The sequence below is a fragment of the Mixophyes fleayi genome, chromosome 2 (assembly GCF_038048845.1).
Source record: "Mixophyes fleayi isolate aMixFle1 chromosome 2, aMixFle1.hap1, whole genome shotgun sequence".
Classification (NCBI taxonomy): domain Eukaryota; kingdom Metazoa; phylum Chordata; class Amphibia; order Anura; family Limnodynastidae; genus Mixophyes; species Mixophyes fleayi.
In genome coordinates, this window is record NC_134403.1 from 217,792,974 (window position 1) to 217,810,521 (window position 17,548).

At 44.3% G+C, this 17,548-nt stretch overlaps 1 protein-coding gene across 2 annotated transcripts in view; it reads left to right on the top strand.

Annotated features, from left to right (window-relative positions):
* Positions 1–1,093: 1,093 nt before the first annotated feature.
* Positions 1,094–17,548, top strand: part of CLSPN (claspin) — a 100,476-nt gene continuing 84,021 nt past the window's right edge. The window contains exons 1-4 of one of the 2 annotated variants that reach the window (XM_075195475.1): positions 1,094–1,168; positions 2,069–2,198; positions 7,786–8,225; positions 14,302–14,451. In XM_075195475.1, the coding sequence (XP_075051576.1) occupies positions 1,145–1,168; positions 2,069–2,198; positions 7,786–8,225; positions 14,302–14,451 (744 nt within the window). In that variant the 5' untranslated portion in view covers positions 1,094–1,144. The remainder of the gene's footprint in view (positions 1,169–2,068; positions 2,199–7,785; positions 8,226–14,301; positions 14,452–17,548) is intronic. The other variant, XM_075195476.1, reaches the window with a different exon arrangement.

Sequence of the window (17,548 nt, forward strand, 5' to 3'; positions counted from 1 at the left end):
GCCGGCAGGAAGGCTAGGGAGCCACACACCAGCGTAGAGGCACTCACGGTCCGTTGAGTGACACTACCCTCTTCGAAGCACCTTGGCTCTTGGTTTTTTAAACAGAACTTTGTGAACCCAGAGGGGGGCATGCAAGCTGACGCCAGATTTAGCACCGGCAAATCCTGAAGTTGTCCTTGTACCAGTGGTTAGTGTCGCATGGCCATACACTGTTTGGGGAGTGCGGACGCATGAGTTAGCACCGACCAACTGTATATGACTTGTCCTTGAACCAGTGGTTAGTGCCAGATGGCCATACACTGTTTGGTAAGTTTGACATAGGTTGGGGCGCCTCACCATCCTTGGCTTCTCCACCACCGATTAAAATTAAGCAAATTATAATCTAATAAATCGCAATTTAAATTAGTTAAACTTAACAGTTGTCTGGTGTCGTTATTTCGTAGTGTTAATTTGGTGTCCCGCATTTTGCGACAGTCTCCCGGGAGAGTGTGGCAATATCCCGGATCTGCCCACTTCACTAGGAAGTGCCCACTTCCTAGAAGAAGGTAGAATTAGCTCCCGAACGCGGCGTTTTGCCCCACCCCCCGCTGTCAAATGATGGGGTGCTGCAACCAGGGTTGGAAGCAAGGTGGAGGATTACTTAATAATTACTTTGGATTAGGGGTGCATTGAAAAAAATATGGAGACCCCAAGGGTGCCTCAAACTGAGAAAGTTTGGGATCCGCTAAATTAAAAGAAAAGCTGCAATGGCAATTTTCTGGAGAATACAGCTGATTTTTGGCTCATTGCAGCTTATTAATAAGATTTATTAATGGCAGATTTTCTTTCTTCGGTTTTTTATAATTGTGTTCGATTGCGACAGTGTGATATGATAACGGCTAAGGCGTCTCTTTGTTTTGAACATCTGCTTCTTTGGCAATAACATGACGCCAGCACCTCCACGCTGTCATCTCTGTGGACAGTCGGGCGGAAGTCACAGATCCTCACAACCCACCTCCTACTGCGAGACTAGGCACACACTTACGCCAGCTGCCAACGATGCGCTGATTGGTGGATGTGTCGATTTGCCCCGCCCTTTGACCAGGGCGCGAATTCCGAGGTGACTGCTGGGTGCTTTGGCGGGTTCTGTCACCAGAAGAACAGAATGGCTGCGGATTCTCAGCTCCGGGTGAGAATGGGCGACGGTGATCGGTTGATAACATTGTGATTGTTTGTATTTATTTCGTGCCTCACCAGCTGTGTCTTATTTTATGTAAATTCACGGCTGATAAGAGGCTGTTTTCATTTAGGATATTTCCAATTAGTTTGTGCGCCTCTATGTGTGTGGTGCTTCACAGGATATGTGTATATGTGCTTTAATGAAGTCAAAGTATATAAGGGGAATACAATTATTTTAAGAGTTCTACCAGAAAGTGTTTGTATTTCTTTCGGTCAGAAACCTAATGTTACTACTCAATTAATGTCGTTTGAAGTTTTCAGTTCTACAGACATCACTTAAGTCCTTTAGGGGCATTGTGGGTTTTATGCATTATTGTAATATTCTTAATTTATAGCAGGTAGGTTGCATTAAGCCATGTGACAGAGTAGGCACATCATCATTTAAGTGCTATTAATGTTTTACAAAGTCATGTTTCATATGGGGATCACATTGCCATAGTAAGGTTTAGAGCTGAAGTTTTTTTGAACACCAAAGACAGAGGGAAACGTTGGTGTATGTTATAATTAGTGTGCATATTGTTAAAATATTGTATGACTGATCTTTGTGCACAACACTTTTTAGTGTTTGCTTGTCACCATCTTTAGAATGCAATTTTGGACTGTTTATGGGTGTTGAGAGGGAGCGTTGTATTACGTATGCTTTTATCCATTTGGTTCTATAGATGATTATAACATATATAGCATATAACATATATAGTATGTAGTAGTCAGGCTATTCTCAAGCAGAGAACAGTTTGACCTTATATCACTGAAAGTAAGCTGAAATGATTATTGGTAGTTACCACTTTTTTGTTATTGCATGATTGTGTGTTTAGTTTTGTTTAGATTATTTAATTATTTTTCATGCTAGGCTTATTTGGGGTTGCAAGACCACACTCTTGAAAAAAAAGTCTTGGAGAGTGATTCAGATAGTGGTCAAGGGAGCAGTGAAATGACTGCTAGAGACCAGCGGGAAGGAATGGAGTCTCTGGATGATGCAGGTATTTTACATTTAATATAAATGTTAATTTTGTTTATTTGGATTCTTCTCATTCTGTCACATGAAATGTTAGGCATTTTTTTAAACTGCTGTACTTGAAATATAGTGAAGGATAATTTTTTTAAAACTATAGCATTGTTTTATTAAATTACATTTTTGGTACAGTATAAAATACATCTTATGTGTATTATGTAAACAAGTTTTTCCGTTAGCACATTAGTGTAAATTAAGCTGGTTTTTGCAATTTAATGTACATTAAAGGGTTTGTCTTGCTACTTTAGGAAACTGGGAGTGTGTCTAACTGAGCAGACCGTATTAATGTTACCATTTGTCTGCAGAAATGGGTTGTATGGCTTGGTTGATTCAAGTAAAGGAGCAGAGCTGTGATGTCTCTGCAGCTAAAATGATTGTAGCCAGATTTATGTCCCATCAGATCCCATGAAGACACTTTGCAAAATATGTAGAAGGGGCTTCAGATGTCTGTCTGGAGTGGTGAGGTAATATATTTTTAGCGTTTAGTGGTATGTTGGTGCAATACTGAATAATGTATTCATATCTTATATGAAAATATCAATTTCTCCATCATCCACTCTGGGGGACACTGCTACAATGGGGTTGTCTGAGGGTGCTTGGAGCAGGTACTTAAATAGTTAATACTGAACTTGATGACTCCTCTCATCTGCAACCCCATAGTCCTCAGTTTTGTTTAAGTGCCCAATGAGTTGGGCTGTGTTTAGTACTGCTTCACAGCACTCACCAGCTGTGCCTGTGTTTTTATTATTTTTTAGTCATATTTTAGTGTTAGGTGGTGATAGGAGGTGTCGGTTTTTTTTTTTTTAAAAAAAGACAAGCTGAAGGAATCTACAGATCCGCGGGTGGTGACAGTAGCATACAGCGCTGTGCGACCGTCACTGCTCTGTTATGATAAGTCCGGCGCTGCCGTGGGCAGAGAGCACTGCACTACGTCTGAGGACCGGCCATGTTGGGAGATACCAAGTCCCCTTCTGAGGCGGAGGGGGGCTTGGATCTCATAGAGCCAGAGAAGGTGGTTCCAAGTGGGCAATCATGCAGAATCACGCAGTGCGGCAGCCTGTGTTGATGGCGGCTCTTCCCTGGGTGTGTGATCCAGCAGGGGGGAGTGAGTGTGAGGCTCTCCGGCTGTCAGTGGTATTCACCGGAGCGGGAGATATTCGCGCCTTTTCCTCTTGGCGTAGTCGGACTTCAGAGGCACCTCTGAGAATTCTACTGCTGCTGGCTTCACTTCACAATTCCTCCTAGTGTCAGCTAAGTACTTCATAGGGGATGTATTGGCATTATTTTTGTCAGTTTCAGAGTTACTATTCATTCCTCTGCATAGTGGGTGTTTTTACCAGTCTGTGTCTTCAGTTAGAACTGGTATTTGTGTTATTCTTCCGTTGCTGTTTTGGGGTTTTTAGCCAGAGTCAAAACTAGTAATTGAATCTATTATCACTGTGTATTTGACTGAAATCAGAGTATATTGTATTGTACTGTATTTCCTTTCTATTGAGAAAAAAAAAGAAAGATGGTATTGGAGGAATTCCTATTTGCAATGTCTGCTAAGGGGAAGAGTGCCTGTGTTAGGTTTATTCCTGCTCTAAATATTCTGCAAAGCTGCCGGTGGGACAGCTTGACCAGGGGGTTGTGTATGTGAAGCGGGGGACCAGGACATGCAGCCCCGGGGTGACCCTTCCGCCGTGGTGGAGGAGCAGGTGTGGGTTTCCTCTTTGGTGCAGTCTGTTTTTATGCTCACCCAGCTTATCAATCGTCAGGCAGAGGCTTCTACTGTTTCTATGAATGTAAATTCTGGTGATTCTTTAGCTGCTTTTATGGAGGTGGTCAATTCTGAGACTTCAGATGGTTCGGGAGATGACATACCACAGGCCCTCTTTTCTCCATCTCTAGTCTCTCAGCCTGAACCTGCGTGGTCATCTGCTTTGGAAAAGATATATTGGACCGCCTGAACAAGTTTTTAAACTCCTCTGCTCATTTGGCGCCTAAGGCCAAACGTTCCTGTTTTTATCATCCTTTGTTACTTTCAGACACTGAAGGTTCATCTAGAGAGGAAGATGAATTGGGGGAGGATTCGGATTCTATGCATTTAGGTGACTGGGGTGACAACTCCAGGAACCGGGGAATTCAGGATTTGGTGATTGCGTTGCTCCAGACTCTTGACCTGGTGGAAGATCATCAGGTCCTTCCTACTCAGGTTTTTTTTTTTTTTTTAAAGGCATTAGACCTAGAAATCTCTGTTTTCCAGCGTCAGTGGACTTACAGAGATTGTCGAATCTGCCTGGAAGCAGCCGGATAAGATGTTTTTGGTTCCTCGCAGGTATGCAACGCTTTGTCCTCTGCAGGAACACGGCGTATCTCGTTAGGAACAGTTACCCAGAGTGGATACTCCAGTTGCCAGGTTAGCCTGTCGTACTACTCTGCAGGTTCCAGGGGCAGCAGTACTTCAGGATCCTACGGATCGCAGGATGGAGGGGTTTCTGAAGAACATCTTCCTTGTGGCCAGCACAGCTTTTAGACCCTTGTTCTGATCCGTGTGTATGGCCAGGTCAATGGACCAATTAGGTGCGGGTCTGCAGGATTCCGAGTTGCCTCCCTTGGCTCTTCACTTAAAGGAAGCTTCTGGCTATCTCTGAGACGGCCCATAATGCGTCTTCTATTTCTTCTTTGGTGTCTGCTTCTGCCTTTGAGGCTAGGAGAACACTTTGGCTTCATTCCCGGGATGCCGACGGAGAGTCCAAAAAATCTTTAGAGCCTTTACCTTTTTCAGGATTAGTCCTCTTCAGTCCAGAACTAGATAACATGATCAGTCAGACTACCGGAGGTAAGAGCACTTTTCTGCCTGTGAACACTCTTAGGCCTAGGATTCCTTGGTTTGGTTCCTTTCGGGAGTCCATTCATGGTCACACGGCCTCAAGGGGGCAGTTTTCAGTTAGAGGCAAATCGATTGTACTATTATCAGAATTGGGATCTTTTGAGTCAGTGGTCGGGATCTCCTCTCCTCTGGAGTCACAATAGATTCTCCTCTCCAGATGGACTCGCAATTCTCTGAAATGATGGCTCACACAGGACCATCTGATGGTGGGCAGGTCTTTTGCCCCATGGAACTGGGTTCTAATGACTACAGATGCGAGGCTGGGGAGCAGTGGTTCTCCATCTCTGCCTGCAGGGGCTCTGGACAGACATGGAGGCTCTCCTGCCGATCAACATTATCGAATTACAAGTCATGTTACTAGCTCTTCAAGGAGCGCAATCCTTCCTTCAAGGAAGGTCGGTTCGCCTACAGTATGACAACGCCACATCGGTGGCGTATGTAAGTCGTCGAGGAGGAATAAGAAGCGCAGGTGCCATGTAGGTGGCGGAACAGATCCTATCTTGCGCGGAGACCTAGGTCCCAGCGATATCAACCGTTTTCATTCCGGAAGTGGATTATCTAAGCAGACATGCAATCCTCCCAGGAGAATGGTCTCTGCACCCTCAAGTTTTTTAACAACTGATCCAGAGATGGGGTCTTCCAGATCTGGATTTGATGGCATCCAGACACAATCGTCATGTGCCGAAGTTTTGTGCACGGACCAGAGATCCCCTGGGGTCTGCGGTAGATGTGATGTCCATAAAGTGGGATTTCTCAGGCTTCTTTGGGGGTTTTCAGGAAGGTGCCTTTCTTTTTACCTAAGGTGGTCTCAGGTTCCCATATAAACCAGGAGATAGTGGTTCCGGCCTTTCAAGAAGGAGTGTCTCCTTCTGGGCCTCCTTCTGTGGGTCTGGATGTTGTCAGAGTCTTGAAGGTTTATGTGGAAAAGTCTTCTGCTTGTCGGAGGACTGGCTCTTTTTGCTCTTCACAATCCTTTTAAAAGAGGGTGACCAGCCACCAAGCAAACTATCGCTTGTTGGATTAGCTCTAGGATTAAGCATGCATATGTGAGTATGGATCGGGCTGTGCTTCGGGTTCTCACGGCGCAATCTACACGTGTGGTGGGGGCATCCTGGGATGCGCATCATGGTACCTCTGTGGATCAGCTGTTTAGGGTGGCTACCTGGTCCTCTGTCCATACGTTTACACGGTTTTACCCGTTCAACATTTTTGCATCTTCGGACGCCAGTTTTGGTCTGTGTTTTACGGCTAGTAGATCAAAGCATTCCCTCCCTAAGAGGGCTACTTTAGAAGATCCCCTTGGTAGCAGTGTCTTCCAGATGGACTCGGAGAAAGAGATTTAGCGTAAGTACAGAAATTGATTTTGGATTTTAGTGGTGTGTTAATGTTTATCTGCTTTAAATGTGTGAAATCACTGATCACTACATATTGCTATGTTGTAGTACAGTGGGAAGTGACAAGCTATTGAGGCTGATGAAGAAACATTAGCATGGCCACACATCAGGCAGTTAGCATGTGTGTTGGAAATTAATTGAATTATTATTGGGCATGTTGAAAAATGTGCCTGATACATGATTGCTCTAGGTTCTGTTTGTTATCTTCCAAGCAAACTAACAAGCCCCATTGAATGTGAAGATCTGGCTGCTCAGCCTGTGCACAGAAATGGGTGGCTCCTAGCCAGTTAGACCACCCTGGTGCGTAGCCAGGATTCATTATGATCCTGCTACTTGGGACATGTTGCTGAATCTTCCTTTGTTGTGCCAGCATAAGAGATGAAGACTTGAGCTCTACAGAGTAGAAATATATTAACAATTGTACTGCAAATATACCTTTTATATCTAAAATTATTTTAAGTGCACAAAACTTTATATATAAAGTCATTGGAAAAATTATGTACATCTGATTATTTCCTCAAAAATACTGTTGGTCACAACTCCTACCGAAATGCTCTTATTTGTTCTAAATACAGCCAGACAGATTTGCTTCTAAGCCCAAACACCCCTGTAATACTTTTAAGTCTTATCTCAAGCCTCCAATCACAGCCCAAGATTTTGTTTCCTACTTCAAGTACAAGATTCAATATGAAACGCTCTTCTCTTTCCCAAGTAACAACTTGTTCAATTCCTTTCTTGCTTGCACTCTTAGTTAAATGGCACATTTAAAGCAGCAATGGCCGGCCCCAGTGCCTGTATAATGTAATCCGGTCAGTGGGTCCAGTCATTGCCGCTTTAAAAGCGCCATTTGCACTGTGCCTAGTAGGAATGATGTCATTTCTTTATGTATATACGAACGATTGTCGCATTTTCTATTTGTACATCATTAAACCTGCCGGACATATGTGCCTGCTATATGGTAAGTCATTATCGTCATCTTGCCTATCTATTATTGGTTTCGGGGTTATTTTGTAGTTCTAAACTGTCGGCATTGGTGGCACTGATGACACCACTACCACCACGATCCTCTAGGTATTCAATTTAACGTAATCCTTTAAAAATGTGTACAATATTTATGCAGTATATGTGAGCTGAATTTGCTTGACATATGATAATGACAAAATCTGTTCAAATCACTTTGTGACGATCACAATTTATGGCTTTAATATACATTAAAAGTACTAACAATTTCTCGTGACATGGAAATAAATGAGACTAAAATAATTGTAAGTGTTTAATATTTTCTTTAGATTCCGATGATGAAATATTAGTAATTAAGAAATCCAAGAAAAAAAAAGTATTTGAAGAAAGCGATTCCGAAGAGGATATTTGTCCTGCTACTTGCAGCACTGGACTAACTCCTGAAAGTGATGAAGATGATAAAGGGAAAAGGACAACTGAAAGGGGGAAGCCACAGAGAATACGATCAACTCTGCTCGACAGTGATGACAGTGATAAGGAGAGTGTTGGAGACCTTGTCATAAATTATGATGCAGTAGATATAGGTGAACCCACTTTTGATAAGGACAGCCCCCATAAAAACAAATCTGTTGGCAAGCAAAAGAGAAACGCATTTTCAAAGAAAACGATTGATGTGGTAATAGACGAGTGCAAATCAAAACGAAGAACAGAAAAAAAGAAAATGGGATCGATTGGGAATATTAAAAATGACATACAGCAGAAATCGACGGTATGTATCTAGCATTTTTTTTGTTTCCATTTATCAAGACATTATCAACTTTTAAATTATTTACTGCCAGTTATACATTGGTCAGGATAATAGTTGTGGGTTTGGTCTATGGACCAAGAAAGTTGTAGGAAAAAAAAAAGAGCATTTATGTACTTGCTGTAAATCCGTTGATTCCGTCTGGGGGACACTGCTTACCATGGGGTTGTGGAGGGAGCTTGGGGAGTTGGCACCTAACTAGTTAACTTTTAGTACTGCCGACAGACCCCTCCCCTCTACAATCCCCCTGCCCCCTCTTGTTCAGTTAATTAAAAAGCCGAAGGAGGAAAGGCCAGTCAAACAAGAGCACACAGAAGAAAAGCAGAAGGGAGGGATCGCAGTGTCCCCCAGACGGAATCAGAGAAACGGATTTAACGTAAGTACATAAATCCTCTTTTCTCTTTCATCCAGTCTGGGTGACACTGCTTACCATGGGGAGGTTCTAAAGCAGCCCCCTAAGGGTGGGACTACTCGTAAAGCACTACGAGTGAAATTTGCATCAGAGGATGCAAATACATTAAACTGGTAAAATTTTGTGTGGACAGAGGACTAGGTGGCTGCCCTGCAAAGCTGGTCTGCAGAAGCCCCATTTCTTGCTGCCCACGACGCCCCTACCGATCTGGTGGAATGGGCGGTAAGTCTCTCCGGCACAGGACGGTTAGCCTTTATGTAAGCCTGTTTAATGGTTGCCGTAATCCATCTTGCAATGGACTGGTTTGAGGCTGGCCAGCCTCTCTTTTTGGCATCCTAAAGAACAAATAGAGAATCGGTACGTCTAATCAGAGAAGTTCTTTTGACATAAATGCGGAGAGCCCTAACCACATTAACTTTTCCATAGACTGCTGATCCGAATGGGAAGTAGATGAGAAGACCGGAACTACAATTTCTTGGTTCAGATGAAAAGCCGAAACTACCTTTGGAACGAAGGAAGGAAGGGTTCTTAACACCGCTCTGTCCTCGTGGAAAACCAAATATGGTTCCCGACAAGACAGAGCTCCTAATTCCGAAACCCTACGCGCAGATGCGATAGCCAAAAGGAAGAGGACCTTCCAGGTCAACCACTTTAAATCTGCACCAAGTAATGGCTCAAAGGGAGGCCCTTTAAGCATATCCAGCACCAGGTTGAGATCCCATGGTGCTGTAGGCGGAACACAGGGAGGTTGAATATGCAAGACTCCCTGAAGGAAAGTCCTAATATCTGGTAAATCCGCTAGTTTCAGATGAAAAAACACTGAAAGAGCCGATACCTGAACCTTTAGGGAACCTAAGCCCTGCCTCCAGGCCATCTTGAAGGAAAGCCAACAAGCGAGGGAGACGAAAGGAGGACGAGGGACAAGTCCTATTTTTGCACCATCTGATGTAGGCTCTCCAAATCCGGTGATATATGCGAGCTGAAACTGGTTTTCTGGCTCGCATTAAGGTGTCTACTACTCTGGGGGAAAAACCTCTAGCCCTCCAGAGGCTGGCTTCAACAGCCATGCCGTTAAACTGAGCTGAGGTAAATTCTTGTGACGGAAGGGACCTTGCAGAAGCAGGTCGTCTCGTGAGGGAAGAGGAATTCCCTGTCCTTCCGCCATAGAGATTATGTCTGCGTACCAGACTCGGCGCGGCCATGAGGGAGCTATCAGAATTACTGGCAGAACCCCCTGCCTTACTAGTCTGAGTACGCGAGGAAGCATGGGAATCGGATGAAATGGGTATCCCAACCTGAGCTCCCATGACATCGTCATGACGTCCACTGCCACCGCTAAGGGGTCTCGCCCTTGCGCAGAACCTGTGAGCCCTTCTGTTGTGTCTGGAGGCCATGAGATCTATGTCCGGAAGACCCCACCTCTGAACCAGAGACTGGAAAACTTCCGGATGGAGTGACCACTCCCCCGGCATCATTTGGTTTCGACTTAAGTAGTCGGCCTCCGAATTTCTTATTCCTGGAATGTAAACTGCGGAGATTGCAGGGACATATTGTTCTGCCCAAACCAAAATTTGAGCAGCAATCTTCATTGCAGCTACACTCCTGGTTCCTCCCTGCCTGTTGACATATGCCACGGATGTAGTATTGTCGGACTGGACTTTGACAGGGTGGCTCTGGAGGAGGGACTGGGCACCCCGGAGGGCTAAAAGAATAGCCTTCAACTCCAGCACATTTTTAGATAAGGCTGCTTCCTGAACCGACCAAAGTCCTTGGAGTCGGAGGTGCAGGATTACCGGCCCCCAACCTTTTAGGCTGGCTCCGTCGTGGCTATGATCCATGAGCATGGAGCGAAGGACCTGCCCACCCTCAAGTGATCCAGGGCTAGCCACCACTGGAGCGATTCTATCGTCCCCAGAGATAGAGATATTTTCTGGAGATCCAAGCGTAGGTGGGATCCTGACCATTTCGTCCCACTGAAAACATCGGGAATGAGCTCGACCGAATGGAATGGTCTCGAAGGAGGCCACCATCTTTCCCAGCAGCCGCATGCACAAGTGTATTGAGGGGCTGGGAGAAGTCAAGACCTGAGTTGTTACACTCGGAATAGAACTGATCTTCTCGACGGGCAGGAATACCTTTTGCTGCCTGTTGTCCATAATGAGCCCTAAGAAAACCATGCGTTGACACGGAACCATCTGAGATTTCCTTAAATTTATTAGCCATCCATGGCCCTCGAGAACTGCCAAGGAGCGGGATAAGTGATGACGTAAGCCAGTCTCCGAGGAAGATTTGATGAGCAGGTTGTCCAAATAAGGTACTACCTGAACTCCCTGTAGGTAAAGACATGCTGCCATCACTGACATGATCTTCGTAAATACCCTCAGTGCTGTGGAGAGGCCGAATGGGAGGGCCCGAAACTGATAGTGGGAGGATCCCACTGTGAATCTTAGGAGAGATTGATGGTGGATCCAAATGGGAACGTGGAGGTAAGCATCGTTTATATCTATGGACGCCAAAAACTGATTCTTCTCTAAGCCGTTTATCACTGACCTCAGGGATTCCATCCGAAACTTGTCCACCCGTAAGTGCACATTGAAGCCCTTTAAGTTTAAGATGGGCCGAAAGGAGCCGCCCGGCTTCTTGACAAGAAACAGGTTTGAATAGAAGCCCTGTCCTTTCTGGTAGTTTGGGACCCTGCAGATAACTCTTTGCGAAAGAAGAGAGGCGACACAATCCTGTATTGCCTGGCGTCTTGATGGATCTCGGGGTAACGGGGTTAAGAAGAAACGATGTGGAGCCGTGCCCAGCAGGTCTATCCTGTACCCCTCTGATATAATGCCCCGAATCCAAGGATCTTGAGAGGACGCTGCCCATTGCTCCTGAAACAAAGACAGACTCCCACCCCCCCACTGGCACCCCCTCCAAAAGAACAGAGTGGTCATCGGGATGCAGGCTTCTCCTGGGTCTTGGCGGTAGAACACCTACCTGCAAACGAGGATCTCCCCTTGGCAGAGGAGCCTCGAGAATTGAGCTGCCTGCCTCTAAAGGACTGACCCCTAGGCAAGGAAGCCCCCCGAAAGGAGCTGACCCGAGGGTTACGGCTCCTACTAGGGAATACCGGCAAGGAAGTGCTTTTGCCCCCCGTTGCCTATGAGATTAGGGTATCCAATTCCGGGCCGAACAAACCTGCTGCAGAAAAAGGAATAGTTTCGACGGGCTTTTTTGATTCCGCATCTCCTTCCCAAGATTTCAGCCATAACGTCCGTCTTGCAGAAATAGATGCAGCCTGAATAGAAGATGAAACAGCTGCTGTGTTCTCGGCCGCCTCATAAAGGTACCCCGATGCCTCCTTTAAATGCAAAGCCAGGGGAAGTAAATCAGAGTCCTGTAAGGCTTTTGCTAACTGGTCTGCCCATGTTTCCATGGCTTTAGTCACCCAAGCTGAAGCAAATGTGGGTCTAAAGGAAGAACCCGCAGCTGCAAATATAGATTTCAGCTGAGATTCTACCCTACGATCATTGACATCCTGCAGGGATGCTGAACCCAGGGTCGGGAGTAAAGTGTGTTTGGCCAATCGGGCTATTGGAATATCGACCTTTGGAACAGACTCCCAGCGGGCCACATCTTTCTCCTGTAATGGATACAGGGAGGAGAATCTTTTGGGTACAGAGAACCGTCTATCAGGCTGTTTCCAGGCTCCTTCAGCAATATCCTTTAGCTCTACTGAAGGTGGAAAACGGATAGCCTTTCTTTTGGCCTTCTTAAAGAGACTTCTGTCTCTAGGAGTAGGATCCTCCGTTTCTGGGAGGTCCAAAGCCTGTCTAACCGCTAAAACCAAATCATTAATAAATTGGCTTTTAGAACTTTCTTCCTGACCCAAAGGTTGAACCTGGTCAGGATCAGAATTAATTTCCCCTTCTTCCTCTGAAACCTCCTCAGAGTCTGAAAGGACCATAAGGGTATTATCAGACCTAGGACGCTTTCTTTTAGAAGGCGGGATATTAGGGAATTCAAGTAACTGGTTTAGCGTATCCAAACCCTTTATAAATGCCGTGGACCTTGGCGGTTCTGTGGGAACAGGGGCCTGGTCCGTATGTAAAGAAGGCGGCCCTGGCATAGAGGTTCCAATAGAACCTGAGGTGGTAGGGAGGCCCAGCTGTGTACTAGGATTATTAGCCACTGAGGTTACAACACTAGACCACAACTGATTGGATTGGCAAACCATCTGAGCTAAAGAGGAAACCGACTGTGATAGGGAGGCCACCCAGGCCGGTTCCTCCGTCGGTGGGGCTGACATTTGCTGGGTTTGCGCAGGTGGGACCTCTGCTTCGCAGACAGAGCATAGCGCCAACGGGTCCTTCTGGCCATTCGGTAATTTAACATGACATTTAGAACATGTAAAATTTTTTTGCAATAGGGCCCTTTCCCTTATCTGACATTTCTTAATAAAGGAAGGCACACCAAACACACAGACTAAAATTTTTAAATTTAGCTGAGTAGAGAGAGAGAGATAAATGTGTGGAGAGAGAGAGGTGAAACTACAAGTAATCAACTAATCTAGATATAAAAGTTGTACTTGTAAAATTTTAAACACAAAATAAAACCTAAGCAAGTAGGAGAACTATAACATAACCCCTACTAGCCCACTTGTACACAGCAGTACCGAATGTGTTTAAATAAATCAATACTTAGCCCAAAGGCCAAACAGGGGAGAAGTCCAGCAGCAGTATCCTGGTGTCTGCTCCCTCAGCTCTGTTCTCTGTTCCCGGGCTTCTCCTTGGCGCCAGAAGACTGGAACAGACCATCTCTCTCTGTGGAAGGAGGGAGAGCTCTATTTCTTAGCTCCCCCCCTTCAGTAATGCTGCCTCAGCGATCTTGTCCAAAAAAAAAAAAAAAAAGATTGATTAAATGGCAGAGTAGTGGAGACCTCCAGCGGAGGTCTCCACAGCGGATAACACCTGATGCCCCCTCCTATGAATGAGGGGGCATCCAGGTATAGCCTTCTTCACCTCTCCTCCGTTTTTTAAAATGGCCACCGCCAATGTAATATCCGAAAACCGGCGCTCTATGCCTGCAGTGGCAGCGCCGGTTATCGGGGAGGCTTCCAGGGGTGACAGCGGTCCCTGAGACCGCTTGTCACCCCCAATTCAGGCACCCATCTCCTGTCTTCTTGTCCCTGTCAGTGAGAGCCGATGGCTCCCCGCTGACGGGGGAGTGCCTGTGCTGTGAGTGTGTTCTCTATATTAGAACACATTCCAGCTCTGCCACCTAAAAAAAAAAAGGTATAAAATAAAGAATAAAGAAATAAAATTACTAACAGTACTTAAAAACGCTGCCCAACTCACGGGCACCTAAAAAAAACTGAATAAGAGGGGGCAGGGGGATTGTAGAGGGGAGGGGTCTGTCGGCAGTACAAAAAGTTAACTAGTTAGGTGCCAACTCCCCAAGCTCCCTCCACAACCCCATGGTAAGCAGTGTCCCCCAGACTGGATGAAAGAGAAATTCTATTTTAAGTTGGGAAGCAGTAATTTCTCGTCTAACTAGAAAGAACTGAAGGTTTTCCAAATATTTCACTAAATTAATTAAATATTCTTCTACAAAGCAGTTTTGTGTTGTTTTATTTTCTAGACACTGATGGAGGAGCAGCCTCCTTTAAATGACAGTGGCTGTCTTCTAACAGATAGCGATCTCTTTGATAAGGATGAGGAGAGTGATAATTCTGAAGAGGAGTCTTTAGATGTTATTCGTGCCAGCTTTAAAGACAAATTTAAGAGTTCTGTAAGTATTACTGAAGATGAATATAATGCATGTCGCTCATACAGTTTTGATTCAATAAGTCCTTAAAAATGTTTAAACCCATCCATTGTTAATGGTCCCGGCCATTCTGAAAACCACATTTGTTGAATGAAAGACAATGGTACTGTTCTTTTACGCAAGCATAGTTGTGGAATAATACCTGTTTGTTTTTGTTTCGTTTGGGGGGGGGGGGGTCATTGTTTAGGTGCATATCACTGTTTTGTATTGGTTCTACGGGCCACAGGCATGATACTGACTAAATCAATTTATCCCAAGAGGTGGAAGTGGGAAAAACAAATGTAACAGTTTGAACGCTAAAAGAATAACTGCCCATCGTAGCACAGTTAAAAGGGGTTGTGTATATGTATGTGTGTGTGTATATGTGTTTATTATTATTATTATTATTATTATTATTATTATCGTTTTATTTGTTAGGCGCCACAAGGTATCCGCAGCGCCGTACATGGTACAAACAGTAGACTATACAGGGTAAAACAATACAGAACAGTAAACACAAAGTACCAGAACTTCAGAAACTCCAGGCAGGCAAATACCGTAAAGACGGAGCGGAAGAACAGGTCAGGAGACAGGAGGGGAGAGGGGCCCTGCTCATACGAGCTTACATCCTAAGGGAGGGTAGACAAAATCAGGCACAAGAGGGAGCCAGTGAAGCAAAGGGGAGAGAAAAAGGAGCCAGTGAGAAACAGAAGAGGTGAGAGGTTAAGTGGATGGTAGGTAGGCCTTAAGGAACAGGTGAGTTTTAAGTGCCCGCTTGAAGGAGCACAGATTGGGTGATAGACGGATGGAGCGAGGGAGGTCGTTCCAGTGAAGGGGGGCAGCTCGGTATATGTGTGTATGTATGTATGTGTGTGTGTGTGTGTGTGTATATATATATATATATATATATATATATATATATATATATATATATATATATATATATATATATATATATATATATGTATATATATGTGTGTGTATATATGTGTGTATATATAATATTTGTCCTTCAATGAACTTGAAAAGATTTTCTACGGGGTTAAAAAAAAAAAAAAGGTATCTTTTGTTTGGTTTTTATTGGGGGACACAGGAACTACTTTAGGCTGCCCTTTAATGCCATCTATCCATTTCATGTTCCTTCAAGGACCGCAAAGAGAATCACTCCTCTGAAAGGGCAGTAGAGCAGATTAGTATATATAATGCTTCTTCACCACATTTTGTGCCAGGTCTTTTCACTGGGGTAGGATTGTAGCATCCTATTGTCACTTCCTCAGTATATGTTCCAAGGATGAACTGTAAGTTGATTGGGTGAACTACGTTACGACCTTACCTTTCAGAGAACTTGTTCTAATCTTCTGATCCATACCCATGTTTAGACAACTGAGTAGCATAGAATCAGAGTAAAGGGGATTGGCTTCCTCTTGAGTTGTGTAAGCATGAAGCTAGTTTCAAGTCCCATGATCTACACAAGCCAATGATAACTTTTGGACCTTCAGCACCAGTTTGGGACCTCTGTGTTCTCAACACTGTGGCTACAGTGGCCAGAACATTACAGCCAGCTATGGTAAATTCAGGTGCACTAAGGGTCCCCTGAGATTGAAGGCTTGCGACGAAGCAAAAGGCACTACTGCGTTTCGCTCAGGAGATTAAGGTCCGCATGCAATGCCCTCTTGGGTGATAAGAATTGAGGAGGAAATACTTATCCAAGTTTGTATTGGCTCCATACAAACACTATAGTAGAGGTGTCCAAACTCAGTCCTCAAGGGCTCCCAACAGGTCATGTTTTCTGGATTTCTGTGTGTAGAAACAGGTGGTATAATTACTGACCTAGCCAAAAAAAAAGATTTAACTCGCCTGTGCATGATTAAAGAAATCCTGAAAATATGAACTACCTGTATTGGGTGACAAAGTTCTTTATCTTAGGGTTGATGCAAGATGTGTGAGGAAAAATTGAAATGAGACGGGTTTTCCTCTGGCTTGTTGGGAGACAAAGTCCTGCACTTCAGCACTTGTTTCTTTAGAAGGGCAAACTGGGTTTAATGGAAGGTGAGAAAAACTGCTGTTGACTGGAGTAGTGACTGCCTGCATGAGGCAGGATTTGTTGCCATGTTTACCAGCTATGTGATCTGTGATTGAGGATAGGTTGGAGAAAACCTCAGTAAAGTGGGGGAGAACACTCCCAAACTGGTTTTGCTGCCCAGTTTTTGGATTGTAAGAAATACTCTTATATGGCCATTGGAAATAAAGCTAAATTACTTATTCCTTCAGATACTACTCCCTTTCAAAATGCAGCCTTCCTATGTTTGGAGATGTCTTCAATTGCTTTGCGTTTTAGTAACTTTGTTAGTGAGTAGGTTGCCACTACCTGCCAATAAGCCCGTTTATAGAAGGTCTGCTCCTTCCCCTAGCAATGTATATGCTCTGCTTTATTTTTGTGCTGTATACTAAGATGGGAAGGATACAGTATCCCTTTTTGCTGACTGGCTGCTAGCATGTGCCAAGATTTGATTTCAGTTTTGCTCAAAGTGTAGAATATAGCTAATACTCCTTCCTGACATGTAAGAGAAGGATTTTTTTTGGCTGCCAAAGGAATCGGAGGGAATATGCAGTGGGAGATGTTGTGTTTACGGCACATGGTGAGTAATAAGAAATAAATACTTTTATTTTATGTCCAGATTCACCAGAATAAAAGTGAAGCCAGCTCTGGTCTCTGTCATCTGTGAAGAAGAAATTGGATGTAACGGTTGTAGGAGTAATGTTTGCCTCTAATCGACATCAAGTTTTAATCTTGGGAAGCTTGGGGGTATGAATTGTGGGGGATGAATCAACTTGGCCTAATGTCCTCTTACCATTGGGTTCTATACCCTGAAGGTGCTGTTTCCTGAATTAAATGAACTAGAAGGGAGGTTTTTCCCCCACCACCCTAATATTTCTTCAATCTTAAATTGTGAAACACTTTGTAGATTTATTTTGAAGAATTGTAATTTTATGAATTTATTCAGCATTTAACAAACTTGTGTTGGTTTTTTCTTTTTTCTTTTTTTGTTCTTTCTCTGTTTACCAATCCATGTGTGATAAG